Source organism: Perca fluviatilis, chromosome 22, assembly GCF_010015445.1.
Source record: "Perca fluviatilis chromosome 22, GENO_Pfluv_1.0, whole genome shotgun sequence".
Classification (NCBI taxonomy): domain Eukaryota; kingdom Metazoa; phylum Chordata; class Actinopteri; order Perciformes; family Percidae; genus Perca; species Perca fluviatilis.
Window position 1 is genome coordinate 10,686,021 of NC_053133.1, and position 16,359 is coordinate 10,702,379.

A 16,359-nucleotide genomic window follows, 5' to 3' on the forward strand; every position below is an offset into this window, starting at 1 on the left:
TTGGTTCATTGAGGTTGAAGGAAATCCGGTCAAAACAGAAAAATAATAGAGTCACTTAGGTAGAAGCTCAGTCGGTTTAAATGTTGGTTTTTGTTGGCGTTAAAGCACAAAAGTAAACCACATTATTTTCAAATGGCTTGTGAGAGGGACATTTTACCGGCTGCGAATAACCGGTAACGTCGGAGGTGTATTTTTGTTTCTCCGCCCACTCCGGAAAACTCAACTGAGTCGTCGTTATTTTTATTAAGGTGACGTGGAGTCGGACCCCTCTTCTACTGTCGCATGTGTCAATAAAAGTAGGCTACTTGGTGTACCCGGATATGATCGCAATGAATGCATAATAGGTTACATTTCCCCGAGGATTTTCAAGATGTACAGCTGTACATTTTTACATTGAGCTCCATCATCTGCGCATACCGGAGCAGAGGAGACTGTCGGGGCCTGGAGTCCGAGAAATCCGGCGGACAGACAGGTTTTGTTGGATCTGCAGCATTTGGAACTGAAGTGACATAACATAACAGTGAAACTGGTAGTGCATAATTTTCTAACCTCTTGCCTGTAGTCATTTGCTGTCTTCGTGAGTCGGGGCTGAAAATGAATAAAGCAGTGTTGATGTAGGCTAGATAAGTTGACTGTTTTGTGTGACTCAGTGAGGCCCCTCATTATTATCACATTTATTTTCATGGAATCTGCTGAACAAATAGGAGGCGCCCTGCGTTTTGTGGCACTTTTTTTACTTGACCTTCCTTAGTCTTAGTGCAGTAAATTAGGGAATAGTCCAGTTATTTCTTATTTCTTATACTTAACTCACTGTCAGTACAAATAGTTTTTAAAAGCACGACTGCTTTGGCATAGTGCTATAGTTGTCAGTTGCTGCTGTTGTTATTTGTCCAGCTAATATAATTCTGAGAACCCCCCAAGTTTTTAGATGTAACACACATTTAAAAAAACAAAACAAACAACAACCTTGGCTGTCCTGGCACTACAAAGTTCAGGAGGTCCGGACCTGCAGGTGTGATGCTACTTTAAAGAGGCATAAGAGGAAACCGTTTGACACAGGGGATCATTGATTATTGACAAGTGATCAGCTTCTTGAGACTTCACCTTTTTGCTGAAACTCAACAGAGAGCACACCTAGGCCAGTGCCATGCTGTATGCTACTCTGGTCAGAAACCAGCTAAATCCATATTTTAGCCTGAGAAAAAAAGACCACTATTTAGCATCCACATACACTCTCCTTCAGGGGCATTCACATTTAAACTAAAATCTGCGGTCACCATCTGCATTCCAACTTTTCTTTAACATTAACACTGAAAGTCAGCATAGTGATGCAGAACACAGGCAAGACATTTTGATCAACTAGATTTTAATTGCATTAATAATGCAATTAAACACACCGACAAATCCCAAATTTTGCATTGTGACATCTGACCATGGATCAACCATGGACCATAGATCAGCCTCTTAAATTCCTTTTTATATATCAAAAGTGATGAGACCTGTTTTGCTTTGTGATATTGAGGACACAATTTGTATTGCTAAACTATTGATTTTTAATACATAGTTATGGTAGGTCATTAGTTTTGTACATGCAGGGCTTTCCTCAAAGAAAAAAGGAAACAATGGCGCTGTTGCATCATCATTTCCCTTTCAAAATGTGGTGTTGTGCATTCAAGTTTAGTATGCAGTGTACAAACTGTGTTTCTATTTTGAAATTGAAAGCATCTAACTGTGGAATTCTGGGGAGACCCCTGTAGTGTTAAAAAAAAAAACAATTGCCGACAGATGCTCGTTTAATTATAGTCAAAAGGCCCCTCTGGACTAATACAACTGATGAAATACATTGTAACTAATTGTGGTTACACAGTGTCTCACAGTTCTGTCTGTGTGTTTCTCAAATGCCTGCTGTGTTTGTTAGACCGTTAAGGGAGTGACATTGCATAAAATGTTCCACTTGACACATAAATCCTCACATATCAAGTATAAGTGGCATGGACATGACCTAATTTCCTGACTTGAATTGAGAGGCATACTGTAAGTGTCAGGACAGACCGTCTAGTTTAAATCACAGCTGTCCCTCATGAACTGATGAACTGTCCATCTTTGCAACAGGGGTTATGCAGTGTGGAATAGGACACCTGCCAGGTGGCTGCCAGAGGACGATGGGCCTGCACTGCGTCTTGATCCTGTGCTTGTTCTCAGGCTGGGCAGTGGGCTACAAGCAGGGGGAGAACGTGACTCTCTATGTCAACAAAGTGGGCCCTTATCATAACCCCCAGGAGACATATCACTACTACACCCTGCCTGTTTGCAGGCCGGAGAAGGTCAGTCTTTGTTCTGTTTCACTGTGTATTAATGGGCTACTGAAATCCACAAAGGAACTGTACAATATGTTGTCATGCTAAATGTAGACACTAATGTAAGGATAACACAGTCAAATGTGTTTATCTGAAAGGTACTGTATCTCTATCTGGCCACAAAATGGAAATGTTAAAATGATTATAAAAAAGGGTCCAAAAAAATGGCTCTGAGATGGGATTTTTTCCTATGTCGATGTGTTTACTTGTGAGCAGGACGTAGCATTGAAAGGGATTTTATTTGAGACTTCATTTTGGGACTTCACTGATGAGAGCTTGGTTGGATCGTTGCAAAATCTATGAACAATTTGTAATGAATACAGAATAATTCAAATTAACCTCTTACAGGAAAAAAATATGTTCAAATGTATTTTTGAATTTCCATTTATTATTTATTTTCAGTCGATGCTTTCCAAAACTGACAATAGCAGCAACTTATTTATTTTTTTATTAGTTTATTTGTCAAGGACAATGCAGCGCACATTATTACATACAATTATCATAGTCAATCCATAACAATGTGAGTAGATGTGTTGCATAAAAAGGTTTCTAGCCAATTGGCTAATTTGCAACCCCAGTCCTTGGTCAGGCCTTTCTAAAACTGTATCCAATTGTAATTTTTAAAAGAACTACATGTGGGTTACACAATCATGTAGCTAATAAGTTGTATACTAATACATTACATCAACATTTCGCAGAGTCGTGACCACATTACACAGAACAGCATATCCTGTAACAATACAAACCCCAGGCAACCGGACACTCACACTCACTCACCTATACCCTAACCATAACCTTGGCAGCCGTATACGACCAGCCATGCATCCACAGATAATACATTACTACAACACAGCTGACTCAATGGTTACATATTTGATTTTCTTTCAGCCAGTATTTCACCATTGTATGGAATGTTTTCAGTTCAGTTTGTGTTTTTATTTTGATTGGTAAATTATTCCAGAAATGGGTCCCTATCACTGAAAAACATGACTGGCCGAAAGTAGTTTTGCGCCCCTCTGCTATGCAGTTGCCACCTACTGCTCCCCTAGTGGCCACTCTCCTTGTATTTGTCTTTGTCACAAAAGGACAGAGTACGGCTGGAGCTAGATTATTTGCACATTTGAAAGTCAGTTTAAGAAAAGAAAACTTAATAAAGCTATCAAAATTTAAAAGCTTGTATTTCTGTGCTATCAAGCAGTGATGCCACATTGTTGGTTTCCGATCCATTATTTTCAGTGCCTGTTTATATAGTGATATGATGGGTTTGACTGTTGTCTGGGAGGCTTGACCCCATACAGTAGCACAATAGGATAAGTGAGAGAGTATCATGGCATGAAAAAACAATAAAGCTGCCTTAACAGGTATGTAATGCCTCATCATTCTAAAACAGTTCAGGTTTGTCCGGACAGTCTTACAGAGTTTATTAATGTGTTTATTGAATTTAAGTTGGGAGTCCAGAATAATACCTACAAATTTAAATTCCTCAACTTCCTCTATGACCTCTTGGTCTATTTTGATAGTACACTTAGCTTTCCCTTTTATAGAGAAGCACATAGATACATAGATCTTTTTGATGTTGAGCGTCAGATGGTTATCTTTAAGCCACTGGGATATACCCTCCATTTCCTTGGTCAGGGTCTCTGCTACTGCACTTGGTGTCCTAGCTTCCCACCATTATGGGATATGGTACTTCAACACCAAGCACGCACTGATGAAGTGTGATTGTAGCCAGTTGTGTTTTTGTTTTCAGTTTGCCCCTATAACTACATCATTGCTGTGTTCGCTGTTTTGAAATCACTTGCTCACAGAACTGTGACCAGCTAATGCTTTGTGCTGCTTTTTTTACACTCTGTTACTCATATTGTAAGACTTCTTCTTCAGGTGCATCACAAGTCCCTGAGTCTAGGGGAAGTGTTGGATGGTGACAGGATGGCAGAGTCCTTATATTACATCCGATTCAGAGAGAACGTGGAGAAAAAAACACTTTGCAAGCTCACTCTTTCAGAGAAACAGGTATTTATTTGCAGAAGACCGGGATAGTAACACTTAACACTTCTACTACCAGACATCTTGTGTTAAGCTTCGATACTCTGGGCTCATGGTGGATTTAAGCTGTTTATACTTTATTAAGTGGCTCAATTTTAAATTGAAATTACTGTATGTCATAAATGGTCAGTGGATGGTAGATGATGCAAGACAAGGATCATTTTATATGACAAATTTTGCAGTTACTTTTAATAATTATCATTGCTTAACATTTCCTCGGGTAGATGGTTTTCTTGGATATGCTAGTCTATTGTAAAACGATTAAAAGGCTGGGGCCCTTGAATGCATGGGATGTGATCGCGGATATGTTTTGTGTGTGTCAGGTGGACGAACTTCGTGAGGCTATCGAGGAGCTGTTCTACTTTGAGTTTGTCCTGGATGACATTCCAATCTGGGGTTTTGTGGGATACATAGAGGAGAGTGGCTTCCTGCCTCACAGCCACAAGGTAAATTCATTTGTGCTTCTGAAAGATTGGAAGATATTTGGAGTAGATTGGATTCCATCAGGGAAACAAAAAAGACTGAAAAACTGTGTGAGTTTAACGGTTTTATCTTTATGCAAAGTTCCCGTTTCAGCTGAACCAAATTCATTGTCATTGTTCTTATCTCTCACTTGCTCCTTTTTCTTTTCTCTCTCTCTATCTCTCTCTCTCTTTCTCTCTCTCTCTCTCTCTCTCTCTCTCTCTTGTTCTGTCTTTTCTCTCTCCCTTTCCCTTTCTCCCAACAGGTGGGTTTGTGGACTCACCTGGACTTCAACATCGAGTACAACGGCGACTCAGTGATCTTCGCCAACGTCTCAGTAAAAGACGTCAAACCTGTTCCCCTGGAGGAGGGGGCAGGTGCAGCGGTGGGCGTAGTCGGAGTGGGCGGAGGCAGCCTGACGGTCACCCACACCTACAGCGTGCGCTGGTTCGAGTCCCCCCTGCCTCACGCCCGGAGATCCGAGCGCCTACGAGACTACTCGTTCTTCCCTAAAACACTGGAGATCCACTGGCTCTCCATCATTAACTCACTGGTGCTGGTGGTGCTGCTGCTGGGCTTCGTCATCATCATCCTAATGCGGGTCCTTAAAAATGACTTTGCCAGGTTAGTCAGCGAAGGAGCTAAAGTGGTTATTTTTTTGAGCCAATGTATAGGAAACTTTATCTTCCATGGCTTTTAAATATTAAAAGGTTATAGTGAATGAAAGGCTGACAAAGACTTCAACGCAACGTCAGCATCACTTTGGGTAAGAAATCTTAGGGAAAAGACATTTAGCCTATAAAGGCTATTCAAATATCTTAAATATAGTTATGTTACATTTGAATTGTTTACCAATGCAATAACATATTAGTCAACTTACAGAAAATGAAAATTTGTTTTCTTGTTTTTCTTACAATTTGTCCACCATAACAAGCAATATGAAGACATCACCTTGTGGTCTGGGGAATTTTAAAAGCATTTCTCACAATTTTGACAGTATAAAATGTCATAACAAAATCATTCGATTAGTTGAAAAGACATTAAACACATTGGTCAAAAATAGAAATAGTCAGTAGTTGTAGCCCTAATTGTACTTTTTATTTGTACTTGCTGCAATCAGGTAGGAAAGGTTACCAGTTTCATATATATTTCTTAAATATTATGGCCTTAAATGTATACATTGTGGCTTTTATCATGCTGGAAATTATACATAAGTCTAGCTACAGGGTAGTTTGGATATTGTATACTTGCAGGCATAAGACCCTCTGACATCTGCCTTGCATACAGCAGGTGTTCTCCTGAAATTGTGTGAGGTTGATGTGTTTCTTTGTGCACTCTTCCATGCAGACCTTAATTTCATCTAAATTAAAGGTGAAACTTGTGGACGTCTCCTGCTCGTCAGGTACATGATAACATCCTGAGTGAAAGCATTTTTCCTCTCCCCTGCAGGTACAATGTGGAGGAGGAGGGCGGCTGTGATGATCTGGACCAGGGAGACAATGGCTGGAAGATCATACACACTGATGTCTTCAGGTTTCCCCCTTACAAAAGCCTGCTGTGTGCCGTGCTGGGAGTGGGGGCTCAGTTCCTTACTCTTGCCACAGGTGAGCATTCATTCTGAAATACACCCAAACACAGCAGCACACACGGCTGAACGTGGACACACACACACGTGGACACACAGAGTGACATAACAACTAGAAACCACATAATGGCATATACACGCAATTCATATGTACAGACCCTTAGATGCAGGAGTCTGATCACTCTAATCCCTCCCCATTGCGATAGGAATCATCTTTATGGCATTGCTGGGAATGTTCAATGTGCACCGCCATGGTGCCATCAACTCTGCAGCTATCGTGCTGTACGCTCTGACCAGCTGTGTGTCAGGCTACGTGTCATGCAGCTTCTACACACAGATCAACGGCCAGCGCTGGGTGTGGAACATCATCCTCACCTCGTCGCTCTTCTCTGGTGAGTCCGACATAAGAAGGGTTTGGGATCACTTCACACTTTGGTTGTAAGCACAGGGTAAAAAAAGTTCATAGAGCGCTTGAACATGTACTGAAGCCAGAAACGTTTTCACAAATAAACCATGTTCATTTACTTACTGATAATGAAAACTCAATTAATCTGTAATGGATTCAGATATATTCAGATGTTTTTATACCCATTTCTTTCCAGCCATTCTCCATCCTTGCTTAGTTTGCTCTTTATTTCCTCCTGTTTCTCACCACTACTCTCGCATTATTTCTGTCAGCATTTTTTTATTCATGCATTGAAACTGTAATTGCAAAATTAGGTAATCAACTTGAAGGATTTTTAGGAAAACATGATAACAAACGGATACCGATCAATTTTAATCCAACTGTTTATCTTAGTTTGCCACATATTGGAAATGAAATTTCAAAATTTCAAATGCATATTCTTGTAAACTTAGCTGCTGGCTGAGACGAACCAGCCCTTTCTCCCCCTTTCAGTGGTTAATCCACATGGCTAATTATTATGCATGTCAATGACACTGTCGGACCTTGCCAGTAAAGGTGTGAGTAGCAGATTCACCTCAGCAGAGGAAGGACTGATACTGACTGATGTTTATGACAAATACATCTCTTAAATCTCTTTATTCTTTCTAAACTCAGTATGAGTTTATACAGTGACTTTGCTGTTTAAAACCTGTCTGTTGCTGCTGTTACATTAGTTTTTTTTGTACAATGTGACAATGCTGCCCTACTCAGTTAATCATTTATTCATTCATCTATAACGTATTAACAGCATTCACACTTTGCAGGAGTACTTTGTTCAGGTTCTGGAAGTTGTTTGAAAAAAACAGCCCTCTGGCACATACATTTCCTGGTCTTATTCAAAGTGCTCTAAGCATTTTTTGTCACATACAGCAACCATCTCCTCACTATCCGCAAGCTGCCTGTACCCTGATCACACTGTAAAAAACGGCAACAAAGACAAATTGTGCCAACCTGCACCACCAAACATAACCGCGTTCCAGCCAATAACCGACAAGAAGGATTTGGGGGTGGGGGTTGGGGGGGTTACTGCGCGGAAGGGAGGGAGAGGAGACGGGATGAGGAGGAGGGAGGGGCGAGCAAGCCTCGTTTTGTATGAAAATACTTCGAACGGCAACAAGAAGTGCCGTCACCCAACATTGCTTAGAGCAGCTTTAAGTTATTAAGCAGCCATATCTCAGTATATTTTCATCATTAAAATCACTGATATGATGGGTAATTTTTTAGCAGTACTCTGGGGCACATTTTCCCAAAGAATTACCTGGAATAATTAAAAACAATGCCCATCCTTTATTCAATTGGTCCTTCATTCCCACAGCTCCTCTGTTCCTGACATGGAGTGTTGTTAACTCGATCCACTGGTGGAGCGGCTCCACTCAGGCTCTGCCGGCCACCACTGTGCTCCTCATTCTGGGTGCCTGGGTGCTGGTGGGCTTTCCACTCACTGTCATCGGCGGCATTGTGGGAAAGAACCGAGCCGGCAGCTTCCAGGCGCCATGCCGCACTCGCAACATCGCCCGGCAGATCCCTACACAGCCCTGGTACAAACACACGGCTGTACACATGGCCATCGGCGGATTCCTGCCATTCAGGTGAGATGTCTTTGCGTGTGGAAAAGAGCTGCTTGGCTCATAGGGTGAATACATAGATTAACACTAAAGGTAAAGAGAGCTTTACCCTAAATCACCATTCAACGGTTAATATGACCACTTCAGTAGTCGTATATAAAAATATTTCCATCATCAAAATTAGATTTTTGGTAGCAATAATGACATTGCACAATGAGATTTTATTTGTACGTCAAGAATGGAAATAGGATAATTAAAAGTCAAAGAATGAAAATAAAATGGAGGTCCCTAATTTGAATGTATTTCTACACTTATTGGTGTTGTGTTTTTTAGCTTTTGTATTACTTATAGGTCCAGAATAGTTTGGATAATGTGTATAATCTACTCTGCAAATGTTTTCAGTAAAAGTTTCTATGTCATCTTGACTGACGGGTCCGTTTTTTTTTAAATTACTATTCTAAGAATGTATCCACTGCGATGGGGAAAAAAATATTACAGCCTATTAAATTTAATTATTTCTTCTATCAATTTTTTTTCTCCCCCAGTGCCATCTCAGTGGAGCTGTACTACATCTTTGCCACGGTTTGGGGCAGAGAGCACTACACCCTCTATGGCATCCTGCTGTGCGTCTTCGCCATCCTCCTCTCAGTGGGAGCCTGCATCTCTGTTGCTCTCACCTACTTCCTGCTGTCTGGCGAAGACCACCGGTGGTGGTGGCGGAGCGTCCTGAGTACCGGCTCCACTGGCCTATTCATCTTTGTCTACTCTGTTTTCTACTACCGGAACCGGTCCTCTATGAGCGGCCTGGTGCAGAGCACCGAGTTCTTTGGTTACTCTCTGCTCACAGCGATGGTGTTCTCGCTGATGCTGGGCAGCGTATCGTTCTGGGCCTCACTGGCATTTATTCGTTACATCTACCGTAGTCTCAAGATGGACTAGACATCAAATGTGCACACCAGACATATGGCTATAAACAAACATTCCCTCATAGCACACGTGGACAATCGTCATTCTCCTCTCTTGCTTTCAGTCGTACACCACACACACCTCCAATGTGGGAGGAGAAACAGGGGCCTTTATCTTGATTTGACAGGAGCTAATGGTTGAACTCGAGCCATCATTGTTGTAATAAAGAAAAAATAGGAAAAAACAAAAAAAAAAAATAGAAAAAAAAAAAAAAATTTTGATTGTTTATCAGGTGTGAATGGTTCAAATGTATGATGAGATACATGAGTGAATGGATTTAATAAATGTAGTGTGGCATGACATCTGCTCTGGTTCCTACTTGGTCTACCAAGGCTTGGCAGGCTCTTTATTTCCCCCATCATACCACTGAGACAGCTGACTTGTACTTTAGTTTTAATTATGCTGCAGTTCAACTGTTATTACTTGGAATTATGCTCCCCCCCACACACACAATTGTAGCCACCTTTTCAATAGAACCTAAACCTTGTTTTGCACTGGCCTTGTCAAGCTGTACGTGGCCCTGCAGTGGATTAGAGGAATGATGAAATTTAGATTGAAGAGCTGTTGCAAAATATTGGTGATGGGAGCAATATTATTGTATTATGGTCAGCATTGACTGCGATTTTCGTTGTGTAAATAGTCTTTTCAATAAATGCTTTTTAATACAATATTGCCAGCAAACATTACTCGACTATTTTTTTAACCCACGATTATACATTTCCCTTCAAATTATTTTACAATTTTAAGAGCATATTCACCGCATCTTGCATAGCCAATTGAAACACTAGCATAAATTGTGATGAAATGCTGGGGTTACGGCAAGTGTGACAAACTGCCCTACTAGTCTTGGTGGACTGCAAATACAAATATTTCACTTTTAGCCACAACGCCACCAGTCACACATTGCATCAGGGGTGTCAAACTAATTTTCACTGAGGGCCACACTGGAAAAAGAATCACACAAAGGGCCAGACATGTAGAGTTCATTTTTGTTTTGGTTCCGACTTTTGTGGCTCTCAAATTTGTCACCTTTTTGTAAATTTGTTGCTTTTTCCTGACTTTTGTACACTGTCGTATTTTTGTTGACATGAAGCCCTACAAAAGTCATCAAAAGAGTTCCTTAACCATTATAGAAGTTAGCAAATCAAGCAAAACAATGATAATTTTTTTTAACAGCAACCTATTTCACAGCCTGAATATGAAAACTCTGATTCTGGGGGAATTTCTGAGTCTAAGAATCAGCAAATCTTCCATATTTTGCTTTGAATGTCATGTAATTGCAGTTTAAAAAAAACTCCGTCCTGTGTTTTTTCATTTGGCACACAACTAAAATTTATTGTGAACCCAAATTGATATATACACGGGCCAGATCTAAAGCTGCAAGGGGCCGGATATGGCCCGCAGGCCTCGAGTTTGACACATGTGCATTACATGCACTATTCAATCAAATTAGAGAAGTTATTTGTAAATTTATATTGCAATATTAATCATGCTCTCAGAAAAAAACAAAAAAAAACACTCGTGAAACAAAGTGAACTGGTATTTATGTAAAAAAAAAGTGTGCACATCAGATCTGTATCAGCACTTGGCCTTAAAACAGTTCCAAAAAAAACAATGTAATCCAAAGAATGCATCCAACTTGGACCTATCTCGTATCACCAAGCGCAAGGAACACACAATACATTAAATAGTTGCATATAAAAATAAAAGTTCATAGTAAAAAAAGTTCTTTTCAACAGGAGTATGAACAGGGAATATGTACACACCGGCCAAAGACAAACTAGTCAGAAAACTTAATACCAACTTACAGAAAAGCTTATTAGCTTAGCAGCTGAACATAGACTACTGGCTGGCATTATGTACCATTGTTGTGCTGCTGTTGACATGCTCCCCATCTTTTCCTTCAAAGCTTGTGTCCTGCCCAGCGTCATTTTCAGCAGAGTCACTGGCTGAGGTAAAGGCATTGGGATTGTATTCATAGTGCCTGGACCAGCCAGCCACCTGGGGCATGGACCAACCAGCTGCCTGGGGCCTGGAGGGCACTGCAGTCTGGGGTGTGCCAGGTGCCCAGGAGGGGTAGCCAGCAGATCCAGCAGCAGAGCCCATAGTAGCCAGATAGAAGGCCATGTTCTGTGGATTTTTCTTAAAGGCTGCCTCCATCATGTGCTGGTTGTATTGCTCTTTAAGCTGGGGCCGGGCTTCTCCCGGATACTGAAAAGGAAAATAAAGTGGTAGTTCAATTTAGTAGAAGCAGCAAATTCATATAGTCTCCTTTATCACATCATATATTTTGACCTTGTTTCGTCTCGCCTTTAAGGCCATAACCAGACTACGGTTAGGCCTCCATTATGGACGTCTTGTTCTATGTCCAAACCGCTTTTTCTCTGTTCTCAGTTAACAGGAAACCTGGGCAGGACAATAGTCTCACTTTTATCTGCCTTTACCATTTGAGCAAATAATGCTTTAGCTAGCTACTTACAGACTGTCCATGTGAGGGAATGTTGGTGTACATGGTTCCACGAACCGGGCTGCCTTTGTTGTAGCGCTCAGACACCCAGCTGGTGTCTTTCTGGTGCCTCCTTAGCTTCATCCTTCGGTTCTGAAACCACGTCTTAACCTATAAATAAGATGGAGATCCCAGCTGATCAAAAAGTGAACATGCATACATTTTGTTGTGCTTGTGATCCAACAACCTTTTTAATGCCTCACCTGTTTGTAGGTCAGCCCTGTCAGCTCTGCAAGGTTCTTCATTTCAGCAGGGGTGAGGTACCTCTGAACACTGAAGCGCTGGACAAGAGTATTCATCTGAATCTCTGAGAAGGCTGCACGGGCCTTTACTTTAGGGTTATTTACAGCAGTAGTCTTCTTGATGCCATCGTTCTCATTGACAGCAAAGGTCCTTGGCTCTTCCATGACTGAGCTTGAAACATCTTTGCTGGCATCAGGGCTCCTGCTGCTTGCCTCATCGTTGAGTTCTTTCTTCACCCAGGTGGCAGGGTCTGCCTGGGGGAGAACTCCTTCTCGGCTGCTGCCAGAACTCCATGAATCTAAGTGAAAGGGAACAAATTGTGAGAAGGGTGAGCTACAGGGTCAACGTGGATTTGCCAAAGCATTGGCAGCAACTGTAGGAGATGACATTTTACAAAAAAAATAAATAAAAATTTTTTTTTTAAACTTATTGAGCCTCACATTTACATTAAATGTAAACTATGCCCCATTTTCCAAGGCCTCACATTTACATTAAATGTAAACTATGCCCCATTTTCCAAGGCATATCTAACCTAAACTTTCTCGGATTCTGTCGCGAGATGTCGCCACTTGGCTTTTTCCAGGAGCGTTCAGTAAAGTCAGTGGCGGGATGTTTGGGAATCTCTTTCACGACCAAGATGGAACTGAATTGGACTTTGGGTGCAATATTGGCGGAAGAAATTATAGCTTTCAGCAACCAACGCGAAAATGTAAGCACTGATGCAAAACCTTATAATTAAGTTATTGTTAATTTCCAGTTAAGTTCCAACAGCACAGGGAAGGTCCACGGTCTTTTCTGCTATGATTAGCTAGCTAGCTAACATCTTTGCAAAATGCTAAAATCAGAATTACATACCCGGTGAGGTGTGTGCCTCAGAGTCACTAGTGGAATCGCTCCCGGCCCGTCTGGCCTCGTGTGACCGTTCGTCGTAAGCAGTCCGGGGAGGTCCGGCCAGGAGCATACGGCCTGCCTGTGTGTCACCGAGGTAGACGACCCCGGTGCCCTGGTAGGGACCAGGGCCGTTCAGGTCATGCTGCTCCGGACTGCGAGGTGAAGACTCTTCCCGGGTTCTGGCGGTGGTGGCGTAGTAGGCCGGTGTCACCCCGGCATTGTAGTTGCTCAAATCCGTGACTCCGGCTTCTCCCCAGTTAGTCAGGTTCGCGTGGTTTTGCTCTGAACCGGGTGGGTACACGAGTCCGTAGGCGTATGCATGGTAAGAAGGGCTGTAGTTGTAACTTATCTGCGTCTTCCAGTCTGCCATCTCTCTGGCAAAATGTGCGTCTCGCGATAAAAAGAAAAATAATGGAACAACCAAAAAAGTATTGGTGTTAAAAATGCTTAAAATGGAGGTGGGCACCCCCGTAGATCTGAAAAGACAAAAAAAGCAATGACCTGTCCAGTTAAAACAAGCAGCGCCAACTAACTTCAAAAATGAAAATGCCACCAGCCTCCAGATGCTGTTTATAAAGACGTGTGGGATTGTGGGTGTGGTGGCCGTTCTGTGGGCAGGTATGTAGGTGGGTGTTTTGATTTGAGCCAATCTCTTTGATTCACCCTTCATGGGCGGCAGTAACGTAATTTCATTGGCCACATAGGTAGGGTTATTCTTTGCTTTTAATTTGTCAAGTTTGGAGGCAAAAATAAAGTTAAGTTATTAAGTTAAGTTAATTTTTAAGTAACCCACTTCTGTAATATCATCATCCTATATTTAAAAAATCAAAGTATAGGTACACTGAATATCTAGAATCTTTCTTTTTAGTGAGTGATGTCTCAATACCACAGATCAGAAAAGTAAAATGGCCCACAGTGTTACACGAGTTTTAGTGGATTGGAATGGGAATTTGGAAATTGTTTTGTGGTAATATCAATAAATGTAATTTTGTTTGGTAATATGAATATGCACTATTTGAGCACAATATGAGCCTGCATGATGATAAGGAATCTAATTGAGGCCCTTTGTTGAAGAGTGTTTGTGTGTCAAAATATTTTTTAAGGACATTATTTAATCTGATAATGTGCATGATGCATATTCTTAAATGATTATTTATAATTTGTTTAATCATATTACCTCACGGTTACCTCATGCCTAAATGCTCCTAATTGTGTGGCCCAAATTCAGTATTTGCAATCAAGAGATAAGTCTCTTTTAAAGACATTAATTTTGAGGCTCAGATAGTTACTACTGGTGGTGTTTTGCGGTTGTGTTTGTTAGTAGGGTAGGGAGGACACCTTTAGCTATCTTGAAGGAAAGGAAGGCAAGAAAAGGGCAGTATTGCAACTCCCTGATAATGCATTTCAGGAAAACATGATCTTTTTTTTATGGCATCTTGATTGTTGGTACAAAACATGCTTCCCTGCCTGGATGAATACACTGTGCAGCAAAAGATCTAGCTAAGCAGGGAAGGGTTTTGTGTACCAGGCAGTTTCACAAAACATAACTTAGTAACCAAAAGCGGCTTTCCAAATAGTCTGTTGACTCCAGTTGCATGATTAAGAATGTTTTCATGAGCTTCAGTGCCAGATCAATGGACTAAATACAACATATGGGTCTCAAGCATGAATAGTTTATGAACCACAAATACTTCATAGTCAGCATTTTTGTTAATGATTGAGAAATCTAAATCTATGGCAGCGGAGCTGCTTACTAAAAATGTATTTCACAGAATGTTTAGTAAAACATATTCAACTCTTTAATTTCTGCACTTTGAACATAAGTGTTGAAAGACAGACCATAGCTTCAAAGCCCAACATTTCCCCATTCTGTACAGCGGGTTGGGCATGTTGATGCAAACGGCCTTTACCTCCATTTGCAATCCTTTTCATAAAGATGATTTAGATTAGCCAGGTGTTACCATCCAAGTGCTTGTTTGTGTTCCCATTCCTTGCCTGTATTGAGGTGGTAATGATTTACTTAGTGCTGAAATAATGTGCGAACAGTGAGCCTAATGGGTACATTAGCATTTCTACTGATCTCTGCCTCGACAGGGTGTGTTCGTCTGATCGTGTATGAGCTGAGAAGTTTAGGAGGGGGGTTGATGGTGTAGGTGTGTATAGTGGCAGCTGTGCAGGAGTAGCATTGGTATGTGGTAAGGGGCCAACAGATTGGCCTCTGACGACTAGGCATACTGTACTCTATTTTGTAAGTGTATTTGTGAGGCACTGCTACTGTGAAAAAAGGGTGTACAAGCTTAGAGTATCCATACATTTGAACATGCTCATTTTAATCAATTATGGTTTGTTTGCATTTTTTTTTTCCTACTGCAAAAACCTTGGTAGATTTTCTTACCCTCCTGTAATAAATGTATAACAGTAAATACTGATTACCTGGTAGGCGTAAGCATATCTAACTAACTGATGCTGAATTTGACTTCTTGTCCTCAAATTACATGATTGCTTCTTCAGCTTTGCTTTCTTGTGTAGTGCAGATTAGTCACTGATGTTGTGTTTTGGGTAATGGGTGTTTTGGGCGGGAAATGCAACACCATGAGTATCTCCTTTGTTGTCTGAAAAGTGTGCAAATGAGGCTAGCTTTCTCCCAACTGCAACCACAAGGCACTTTTCATGCAATATAAATCAGTGGTGGAATAAGTACCGTACAGGTCCTTTACCTTAGTAAAAAAATCTTGATTACTAAGCCTTGCGCTAAAAATGCGTAAGTATACAAGTATATATCGGCTAAATGTTGCAAATATCAGTACTTGACATAGATGGTGCCTTTTAGTTGTTTTAGTCGTGTAACAGAAAACTCAGATTAAACATTTAGTCTAGCTAGCTGTCTGGATTTACCCTGCAGAGATCTGAGGAGCAGTTAACCATAGTCCTCATAATTAGACGAGCGTTAAAAATTTCAACACAAAGAAAGCGGAAGGTAACAGACATCTGGCCGAAAAGAGTGAAATCCGGCGGAATTTCCGGCGGCAACGGAGCAATCCCGGAAGTGGAACGTCGTGGGTTTTCTGTTGCACGAATAAAACAACTTTTGAACGTACACGTGTTCCACCAAAACAAGTTCCTTCCTGAGGCCAGTTTGCAGAGGCACCGTGGCTCTGTCAGGCGCTTGGTCCCGCCCATGACGATTGTGATTGATTTAAAGAAATGCCAATCGGGCGGCCTCTGGCTCACCCAGTAGGAGCGTTAGCACCATGTTGGCTCAGTCCTGCAGCGGCGCGGGTTTGAATCCGACC

At 41.4% G+C, this 16,359-nt stretch overlaps 2 protein-coding genes across 4 annotated transcripts; one reads left to right on the plus strand and one right to left on the minus strand.

The window, feature by feature from the left end:
• The first annotated feature begins 7 nt into the window (after positions 1-7).
• Positions 8-9,589, plus strand: tm9sf1 (transmembrane 9 superfamily member 1). Of its 3 annotated transcripts, none has more exons than XM_039789699.1 (9): positions 8-472; positions 2,113-2,324; positions 4,239-4,370; positions 4,727-4,849; positions 5,131-5,489; positions 6,315-6,469; positions 6,657-6,842; positions 8,211-8,484; positions 9,006-9,589. In XM_039789699.1, the coding sequence occupies exons 1-9, from the start codon at positions 334-336 to the stop codon at positions 9,397-9,399; spliced, it is 1,974 nt and encodes a 657-aa protein (XP_039645633.1). In that variant the 5' UTR covers positions 8-333; the 3' UTR covers positions 9,400-9,589. The 3 variants fall into 3 exon arrangements, with proteins under 3 accessions (XP_039645633.1, XP_039645635.1, XP_039645634.1); XM_039789701.1 differs by having other exon boundaries at positions 8-248; XM_039789700.1 differs by having other exon boundaries at positions 330-529.
• A 1,679-nt stretch (positions 9,590-11,268) lies between these two features.
• Positions 11,269-13,449, minus strand: nanog (nanog homeobox). Its single transcript, XM_039789705.1, has 4 exons — positions 13,031-13,449; positions 12,136-12,473; positions 11,906-12,043; positions 11,269-11,637 (listed from the first exon to the last, which is right to left on the minus strand). The coding sequence occupies exons 1-4, from the start codon at positions 13,434-13,436 to the stop codon at positions 11,269-11,271; spliced, it is 1,251 nt and encodes a 416-aa protein (XP_039645639.1). The 5' UTR covers positions 13,437-13,449.
• Between the last annotated feature and the right edge of the window lie 2,910 nt (positions 13,450-16,359).